The 10,767-nt window shown below is 41.3% G+C and overlaps 1 protein-coding gene across 1 annotated transcript; it reads left to right on the forward strand.

Annotated features, from left to right (window-relative positions):
• The first annotated feature begins 777 nt into the window (after positions 1–777).
• On the forward strand, positions 778–6,629 carry LOC306936505 (prostaglandin E2 receptor EP1 subtype-like). The gene is made up of 3 exons (XM_079520040.1): positions 778–918; positions 3,034–3,977; positions 5,860–6,629. The coding sequence occupies exons 2-3, from the start codon at positions 3,090–3,092 to the stop codon at positions 6,142–6,144; spliced, it is 1,173 nt and encodes a 390-aa protein (XP_079376166.1). The 5' UTR covers positions 778–918; positions 3,034–3,089; the 3' UTR covers positions 6,145–6,629.
• Positions 6,630–10,767: the final 4,138 nt, after the last annotated feature.

Consider the following 10,767-nt stretch of genomic DNA (forward strand, 5'->3'; position numbering starts at 1 on the left):
ACACACACACACACACACACACAAAACTTAACTTAAAAAACAAAAAACACACACACGCACGCACACATACACACACAAAAAAAAACTTAAAAAAACTTTAAAAAAAGAATAAAAAAAGAGAACTTAAAAAAACCCTTAAAAAGTACGTAATTTATTCTAATTGTTGTTATTGCAATTTACGAGCTGCGTTCGCTTCCCGCGTTCACGCGTCTTACTTGTACTCTGTAGCTATACATATGACAAATAAACCTGAACCTGAACCTATTACTTTATGGACAAAATATCCAATTTGACACTATTCCATGGGGGGGGGGGGGGGGGGGGGGGGGGGGTTAACAGGAGGTCCGGAGGTCAGGATGCAATCAAGCCAGAAGAGAAACAATGAAGACCATCAATGCCTACTCCATAATATTAAAATGTGCGTGGCATCATTATTGGCGACTTTCTTTAGCAGAAATATCAATACACAGTGCACACTCACAGACGCTCGCTTGATCAGAGATAATACTGAGATCAGAACATACGGGCGGGGTTTTCCTGTGCCATCAGGGCTTCTGAGCAGCGAGGGCGGGGTTTGCCTGGAGCAGAGGTAGCATCCATAATAACGCACCGCGCGGTATAAAATGAGCTGGCATGCAAGCAGCGCGCACGTTGTGCAACCCTGCCTGGCCTGAAGGCAGCCTGCTTGTGCTGACAGAAGAGACTGTGTAAGCGGAGTTGTAGCAGCCTACCAACACTGCACTGGCAACATGCACGACCCAGGAGGACACATAACATGTTTGGAATTATCCATCTGAAGACTGAAGAGGACCAGCGTCAATCTCGATTTCTATTTTATTACATTTTTCAACAGCCTACTATGGCTATGATTACATTATTATTATAGAATCAAAGTCCATGGAGTTAATTCTTCACAAGGTAGGTAGGATAAATACCTTATTTGACCTTTGGTTTTCTTTAGCCTTGGATGTATTTTATCGAGTCTGACTTTTACAGATATGCAAATGTCAAAATAAAATACATATAAAGTGTAATATTAAGTTGAGTTGGGTATAGCTCTGGTCCATAGGCTACCTCTGGTCCATACAGCCTTAAAATGTTTCTGAATTTCACAAAACCAGCTGTTGCCGTATCATTTTAGAATATTACTTTGTGCATTTATGAGAGAATTCCAGATCACTTTAATTGGAAGAAATGAGACAATCTTGTATCACTCATAAATTACTAAAACAAATCCCAATGAAATTAGAAGTCCCAGTATACTTTTATTTTTTTTGTGAGTCAAAGGCATTCCCTTTATGAGCCTTATCATGGACCGGCCAACATTCTTTTTGTTCCTGTCAACGCCAATACTTAAGAAAGTAATTAGCAGAATTTTGAATTGGCTCTCTCCTCCAACAAAATATGAAATACCTTATTGCACAATGCTGTGCTCATCATTGAGATGTATTGCACAGTTGAAGTTTGGTCAATAAAAAAGCAGAAGTGGCAGTCCATGATTGCTCTAGAATAGCTTACACACATTGGGTCAGTGGTTCTCAAAGTGGCATCAAAATAAGTGTAACTTACAGTAATACTCTATATGATAATTCATCAGTGATTTAAAAAATAGCCGATCTACAAGGGTCACAACATGGGTGAACTCCTGTGCTTGCCTTGCAGATCTGCTATAAAATGTGAAGAATGTGGAATATTTCTGAAACATTTTATTAACAACACAAATCTTGTATGGGGTCCCTCCATGGCACAAAATATTTGCAGACGGGGGTCAGTCTGCGTCCAAATAATATGGGGGTCCTTATAATTAAACCATTTGAGACAGTGGTTGGCTATATGGAGTTGATAATGGAATACCTTTGCACTATAAGGAGCAGGTTTTAGTGCCAACAGGAGCTGTCAGGACTTGTTATTATACAACTTCCTTGCATGAAGGGAAAACTATGAGGCTCCTTGTATGTATATTAACCTCAAGGGTGCTGAGTGAAACTCAAGACTGTCGCAAATGTCACAATGATATAGCTTAACCTATATACTTGACTGTAGTCCCCCAGGGCTCACTTGGCTCCCTCCTGTATTCACTCTACACTAAACAGTGGTGGACAATAACAAAGTACATTTACTTGCGTACTGTACTGTAAATATTTTTGAGAACCTGTGTTTTGCTTGAGTAGCCTTTTTATTTTTACTTATTTATTTTGGGAAGACTCCACTACATTTCAAAGACAAATATTGTACATTTAACTCCACTACTTTACAAGGAAGGCTGCCAAGTAACAATATAGGCTATAACTAATGAATTATATGGGTAAACTAAACTAAATTAGCCTACTAAAATTGGAATGAATTTTCTTGCTATCGGGCCAGGGCTTTGGACTCCAAATGTTGGCTAATGACTCACCTTTTTATTCTGCTCAGAGTTAGAGCTCCCGTTAATGTTCAAATTAAAGATACATTACTGCATTTTGTTGATTCAATTGCAGTCCTATATCATATATGCTGAAGTGTATCTAGGCTTTGTGGTGGTTCTGCAAGCATTCATTGTTCAGTTACAAGGTTCTGTATGCATTGAACAACAATACAATAATGTATTGATATTATACAGTTCACTTGTAGCTACTTGTACTTTTGAATACATACGGTAAGTGATTTTAAAAGCAATCACTCTAGTCTAATACGTTAAGTCGAGTAAAATTTTGACTGCGCAATAGATCGTCTTTTCTCTGCGAGTGACATCCAACAGCATAATAAATTATGCATTATGATAAAGATAGGCTTTCACCAGAGCAGATGAAGCTAACCTAATATGATTATTCAGATTTTGATTTGCTGAGGGGAATGGGGAAAATCAATGCCTCTGCTTTTGATATCTGGTCTTTTTTTTGGCCGGTGCTGTATGTCAGGTTGAATGTAGGGCACGTTTTGTGGTATATAGGGTAATATATACAGGGCTTGTGGTTAATAAAATGTGATTATTATTATTTCAAATTAGTTCAAATAGCTTTATGCAACATTCAATCTGTGGTGTCTTTCCAGCGCCCCCTCACCCAGAGGACCCCCATGATGCCTGGCGGCCAGCAGCAGCAGCGGTGATGTTGGCCATGCAGCACTACAACACCTCAGGCTTCATCGGCCCCACGGCCATCATGAACCAAACCAGTGGCGGGGAGGAGGCCGAGATAGAGGCCATAGTGCGGACACACAACGTCACCGGCCGCAAGCCCGGTGGCAACCCCACCGCGGCGGGCCTCTCCATGACCCTGGGCATCCTGTCCAATGTGGTGGCCCTCATCATTCTGGCCAAGGCTTACAACCGCTACCGGCGGCGTTCCAAAGCCACCTTCCTGCTTTTTGCCAGCTGCCTGGTGGCCACCGACCTCGCCGGACACATCATCCCCGGAGCCCTGGTTCTGCGGCTGTACTCGACGAGGAGTGAGCCCGCAGTGGCCGGCGACCCCGCTTCTAGCTCTCCGGACGAGCCTGACGCCTCTTGCCTCTTCCTGGGAGGCATCATGGTGTTTTTCGGCCTGTGCCCGCTCTTCCTGGGCTGCGCCATGGCAGCTGAGCGATGTCTGGGTGTCACCAGGCCCCTGCTCCACGCTCAGCTGGTGACCACGGCACGGACTAAGATGGCCCTCGCCCTCATCTGGTTGCTGGCGTTATGTGTGGCCCTGTTGCCGTTTTTCAGTCTGGGGGCCTACACGTACCAGTACCCATGGACCTGGTGCTTCATCAGGGTGCTGGGGGACACCATTCAGGGGACGGACTTGGCGTTTGTGCTGCTGTTCTCTGGACTGGGCCTGACCTCAGTAGCCGTGGCCCTTGTGTGTAACACCATCAGTGGGATCACACTGGTGAGAGCCAGGCTGCGTAAGAAGAGCAGTTCCCACCGGCGTACGGCCAAATCTCACGACATAGAGATGGTGGCCCAGCTAGTAGGGATCATGGTCACTTCCTGCATCTGCTGGAGCCCCCTGCTGGTGAGTTACGGGCATGGGAATTTGCCCAAGGGCCTAATTATTCTCATATACTGTACTTTAACCACTTGAACCCTAACCCCTATTCTGTGGGGAACTTTGCCAGAAATCTGCTATTTTAACAAATAGCAAGACAGACACGAGCAGAAGTACAGAGCCAACTCGGGTCCATAAGTAGTTAAGGCTGATTTATATGTAGTGACCATGGGCAGTTTGGGCACTAAGTATAACACTGCGCACTGGTGTCACTCATACAAGCTCACAATGTGCAGAAGAAGCACAGTGTGTTGTAAGCTTGTAAGCTTACAACATATAGCTTGTAAGCTATTTGCGCAAGCAAATATAAATCATGCATTAGAAGGCGTAAGAGAAGAAAGTATGAATAGTTCCATCACATCATATAAAGAAACCCTGTAAAACTGTAAAAACGTAATCCAAATTCAAAGTTTTAGAATATTTTGGTTTCTGTGTGGAAATATTTGTCTATCTATGGATACTGTGTGTAAACCTGTACCTGGGAACAAAAGGAAAGTCATTTTAGTATTTTCATAAATTTAAATTGAAAGGCACAAAATCAATACTACACTGAATAACTCTAAATTATAATTGCTTTGCCACCCATTATAAAGTATGCACTTTATATCTGCTTGCTATTTCACACATCATTATGTATGCAACGAGTGGATACTGTTCCATTAAATGTGTGGTTCCTTCTGTCAGATGGAATGAATTAGACTTAATCACTCGGAGAGAAGTCCCCAGGCCATTAGCACAGCATTACAACATTAGCATATTTGAGCTTCTGTTACTGAAGTTCAGCGGAGACATTTCACCATGACAGGCACAGCTTTTAGTACTAATAGTATGTTTTCTGAAAGAAAAATACATAACTTTTACGGCACACTGGAGACTTAAATATAGTTTCTGAACTCACAGGCCATAAAAATGTCATGTCAATCTGGCAAAAATGTACATTCAAAACAACATTTATTATTTTGTCTGAACAGGATAGGTTCTTTTCATATCACGGTAACTCTCACTTTACAGCCTAGAGCCATTTTAAAATGCTATGTCATTTTAAAGCTGCAATCTAAAACTTATTTTAATGATTAAAATGGTAACCGCCCCAACACACTCGCCCCCATTTTTTCATGGACTGGTAGCCCACAGCGGTTCTAGTATTCTTGTATTTGTTTTATTGAGGTTAAGGTTAGGAATAAGGAATAGGTTAGGTTTAGGCATAGGTTTACTGAGGTTTACTAAGGTTAGTTTTAGGCATAGTTTTACTGAAGTTACATTTAGGAATACCTGTTGGCGACCAGATTTGACCCGGGGCGTTTGTGTTTTGGGGCTATTTTAGCAAATCTGTATGGTATATACAGATGTACATGCACTAGTTATACATCTATTATAACTAGTGCATGTGCAGTGCTTGGAGGTAGTCTCATTAAAGACCCAGAGGTCTGGTAGGACACCTACTGGTTGACAAGTAGCACTGACAAACCTCATGTGCATGGTGCAAAGTACATTTGAGGTAGTTTTACTTTACTTGGGTATGTCCATTTTTTCCGTGCTTTATACTTCTACTCCACTATATACACACTAGAAGCTAATATTGCACTTGTCACCCAACTACAATTATTTTAAAACTTTAGAAAATGTAGAAACAAGTTACTCACTTGCAATGCATTGTGAGCTTGTAGATCTATTTAGAGCTATTTTCTGCATAATGACTCAGTACTTTTACTTTTGGTACTTTAAGTATATTTTGATGCCAATACTTTTGTACTCTTACTCAAGTACATTTTGACTTTTACTTGTAACAGATTATTTCTACATTGCCACCATTGCTAACAGAACTCTTGTCTTCTCCGCTCTGTGTTAGATCTTCGGTCTGATGTCGGTGACGAGGTCCTACAGCGGCTCGTTGGGCGCAGACAGGGATCCGTACCGGACGCTGATGGTGATGGGCGTGAGGCTGGCGTCGTGGAACCAGATCCTGGACCCGTGGGTGTACATCCTGCTGCGACGCGCCGTCCTGCGGAGGATCTACCGCATCACCAAACGGCGCGCCAGCTTCAAGGGGAGCACGTTCCGCTCCCTGCGCTCCTTCCGATGGGACATCAGCTCCTTCCAGAGCTCTGAGAAGAGTGCCGGGAATCACATCTGAGGGTATATCAGTGAGCCTTCAGGAGCATACGTACAGTCCTTCAAAATTGTCCAACCGAAGTCCAACGTTTTGCCTGGACTGGCCAAACTGAAATATGTTCGGACAGGCCCCACAGAAGATCCGAATGACGTTGTCTTGCAGATATTGCCTACCCAACACATTTTGGCCATTCGGATAGAGTATTTACCTGCCTTTACACTGCAGTCTCAGTCCTGCACTGTAAAATATGTTTTTGTCCTCTCTCAGTGCATGTTTTTAATTGTTTATAATGGGAGCACCAAGTTTTTGGAAACTCCAGCAGCTTGGCGTGGCATTGGGCATACCTTGTGCTCCCACTCCTAGGAAAATGCTGTGCCGTTTTCATCCGGGAAATAAAGCCTCAGTGGACGCGGTGCCTTAGGATTTGACTGTGTGCACCCTAGAGGCAACAACGTTAAAGGGGCTTTAGACAATATTCTGTCAGTCACTACTGGAGATGTTGCACCCCACTCTCACTGTTGCACAAGGTTCCTCATTTTCCTGAGTTGTGCCTATCAGGTAGCACTCCTACAGTTTGCACCATTGTAAAGCATCAGCTGCCTCCAAGCACCTGTCAAGGGAAAAGAGTACCTTCCTCAACGGAGACGGAAACAACGTGGATGAGGACGGCTGTCAGCTCACAGACAAAAACAATATTTTGGGACCTGACAAAGCTATTAAAATTATTTCACAATTTAAATAATTTATTTTGGGAAAAGCGATATTTTTATTCCACAACTTTTTAAAAGCTCTGTGGATATATTATTTTCTTTTTATGATTCACCTATATGAAAATGTTATTGATGTCACCTTCTGCACCTGACAGATCAACCTTATCGTTGCTGTTGTGCAGAGAAACATCATATCACCATATTTCAACGTTTTATTTTTTTGTAAATGAATGCCCTACGGCCTACGCCTACAACCTACGTCATCATACAAGAGTGTCGCACAAAAGTAGTGAAAATAGCTCATGTACATTAAGCTGACAACAGACGCAATAGGCTATTTTCACAATTGAATTGCATTTTCTTTAAGTAAAAAAAATAAATGTTTTTGGACATGGTTTCCACACGACAGAGACGTTATAATGTGTGAACACGAACAGGAAGTGTTATAATTTCAGATCCTCCAGTCAGAGACATTGATAATTGATCATTTTTGTTTGCTTGAAACATTTTTACACGTTACTCCATTTCTAATGAACTAACTATTTCTAAGGAACTCTTTGGGGCTTGTGTTCACAACACTTGTTTTGAGCTGCCAGCGCCAATCAGCCATAAAGATGCTCTTGAGCACTCCTCTTCCCAACACCAAGCATACAATCATATCACGCTGCAGTATGGAAGAAAGAAAAACATAAAAGGTTAGAATATGGCGATATGAGGTTTCTGCCAACAGCAACGACATCCAAAGCGCTCCTCCGCACATAAAACATTTTCTGTTGACACAGCCCCTGGTGCAATATGATTGAGGTGGATACCCAACACATTTTGTTTTATGTCTGGCATTATAGTAATAAGGGCCGATTTTCAGAAAACAGTTTGCACTGTAAAATAAATCAAGTACAGCAGTGGTTCTCAACCTTTTTAAATTCAAGGACCCCCCATTTGATATACATTAGATTATCAGGGACCCCCATTTGATAAGAATATCTTATCTCTGGGACACCCAATTTACACTGTATACTCAGTGTTTAATTTAACTCTGAGAGTGTACAAATGGAAAATGACATGGAGAAACAGTAAAGTACACAGTACTGTATGACTGTCTCCCTGAATTAATACGGACTGAATGTATATCAACAAGTCTTAAAAGAAACATCTCAATGTTAACGTGTACAAAGCCTACTTTTTTCAGTATTTTGGAAATGTATATTATTATGTATTGTCTGTATGTGTGCCAGTGGATTTGACACATGATTAAAGTCAGTGTAAATAATGTGGCACCGAATCAAAGTGAAGGCTATGCTTTTGCCTCAAGCTTCAAGATTTGAAGAAGAGCGTACAGTAGAGCTAATGAGGCCTTTTTTCACAGCAGCCCCATTGACATGATTAGTCAAGTCATAGTTGCGGATTATGAGACGACATAATAGCAACATACCAGTAAGACGCCCTGATATGAGGGCGAGAAGCGACCTAGCCCTAAAGGGCGACGTCACGCATCCGCCTGGGTGACGGCAGACTGCTGGCCGAGCGCTGGCCTTTTGGCATGGGGGGTCAGATCAACATATGGAATGAATTCTGTACTGGCCATATATGAGTACAGGGTTTGATGAGGTCAGATCAACATATGGAATGTCAGAACAGGTCAGCTCCATATATGGAAATCTAAGGGTGGCAGCGGGGGCAGTGTCTTGAGTGTACAGGGTTTGATGAGGGCCCAGGTAGGGCCGGGCCTTAATTTTTGGGCCTGTTGAGAACTCTAGTTTTCACCGGCTGCCGGGCGCACTAATAACTTTGGGGCGGGCCCATCTAGAGTTTGAATCAAATCAACCTTTATTTATATAGCACGTTATAACACAACCAGAGTTGACCAAAGTGCTTCACAACAAAAGATAAAAGTTAAAACAGAATACATCAAGCATAAAAAATGGACAGGTATCAGTCAAAAGGGAGACATCGAAGAGGAAGGACGGATGGAGAAGGATCAACATATGGAATGTCAGAACAGGTCAGCTCCATATATGGAGATCTAAGGGTTTGAGGTCAGATGTAGAGTTGCTGGCCAATATTGATGACATATCTCCATATATGGCATTCCCATATATGGGCTTAATATTGATGACATCAGGGATCTCCATCCCTGATGATGTCACGTGATGTCACGAGGCATGAACATACGTGGAGGCGTGGGTGATGCAACGAACGAACGGGAAATGCACGTTTTCATAGTAAATGCGAAAAATAACTACAATTACCTACCTGTACAAATAAGAATAAGAACCATACTCAGAATCAACTTTATTGTCACGTCACAGGTTTACGGGTTTAAATTCACCATTCATACTTTTCAGGAAAAGTAGTAAGGAAGACATATAGGAAATAAACAGGTCAAAAGAAAAAGATCGAAGACATGTGCGTTTACTCACGATGTGCACATACACCCAATTATGCATGACGTATCAGGATTAACACACTAAACACATAATGATAGCATGTCATCAAAGTGAATGTTTTAGGCTTAAATTCTCAATAATAGGTCTGTGCTATTGATACGAATTACTTAATTGACCCTTGTCAACTAAGTGCATATGGTGGTTCATTATTACCATTAGTAACACCTGTGAAGGAAGTAACATTAAACAGATATTTATGTCAATATGGCTGGCTGTTGTGGAAAAGGTATTGTCAAATTTAGTACTGTTGGCAAATATGTGAATTTGTAGAATGTAGTACACTGTGAGTGTTTTAATTATTCCCCTGTTCTCTGGGGTCTGCAATGAAAATATCACTGTCGGGCAAAAACCTTGTATCTACATTTTGTGTTGTGTTTAATGTTTAATGTTTGTTTTTTTCGTAAATGAATGTGCAAATGTAGCTAAATCAGCAGCAACGTGGCACTGAATGCATGGGAACACTGGTTCTTTTTTTCAATTTCCTGAAATATTACGGTTTTGGACATACAAGGTTTCCACCTGACAGTGATAATGATATATACATTATGTTGCAAAAGCTAGTGAATGTAATATTGCCCAATAAAGGGAATGTGATGTTGTCCAGTAAAGGATGTCTTAATTTGAAATGTCAACATTTTGTCCATATGTCATTCTTGGATGTAGGATTCGGTGTTTATAATGTAGACTTCACAAAACAAAACATAGGACATCTTTGATAGGTAATCCTACTTTTCACTGTTTTATTGTTTGTTTGCATTTCTACACTTTCCCAGAGCTAAATGAAAAAGAAAGGGGGGGAAAAGCTAAATATATATTTAAGTCCCTGACCATAATTTCTATATGTTTATTATACTAAAGTCTAATTGAGACACTATGATGTGAATTTGTGTTTGTGCTGTGTGCACTGAGTGTATTTATTATTCCCCTGTTCTTTGGGGACTCAAATGAAAGTATGTGTTGCAAAAGCTATTGCCCAATAAAGGGAATGTGATATTGTCCAGTGAAGCATGTTGTCTTACCTTTCATTTCACAACATTTGTCCAACTCATGTATGGATTTACTTGTTAGGAAAATACAGGATTTTGTCTTAAGCCCAAACCACACCGGTATAGGGACTCCTTGGGACTGTTTTAAGGTAAACCACACCAATGCAACTCATTGGGTTGCAATTGGAGTTGCATTGGTGTGGTTGACCTTAAAAAAACGTTTTGTCCCGACCTGAACTTGGTGTGGTTTGGGCTTTAGTTTCAAAGGACCCCCAGCCCAGTTTGTTATACGTTAGTAGGCCTCGGACCCCAATTTGAATCACTGAATCTGAATCACTAGACACTGTGGTGTAAGCCAGGTAAGTAACTAAGTACATTACTCAATTGACAGTCATGAATTCCAACATTCAATAATGAGAAATGTTTGCAGAATTCAGATATAAACAGCCAACAAAATAAAAAATGTTATAGTTATGTGTTTATTATTGTCTCCACCAGGCC

Source organism: Electrona antarctica (assembly GCF_951216825.1).
Source record: "Electrona antarctica genome assembly, chromosome: 14".
Classification (NCBI taxonomy): Eukaryota; Metazoa; Chordata; class Actinopteri; order Myctophiformes; family Myctophidae; genus Electrona; species Electrona antarctica.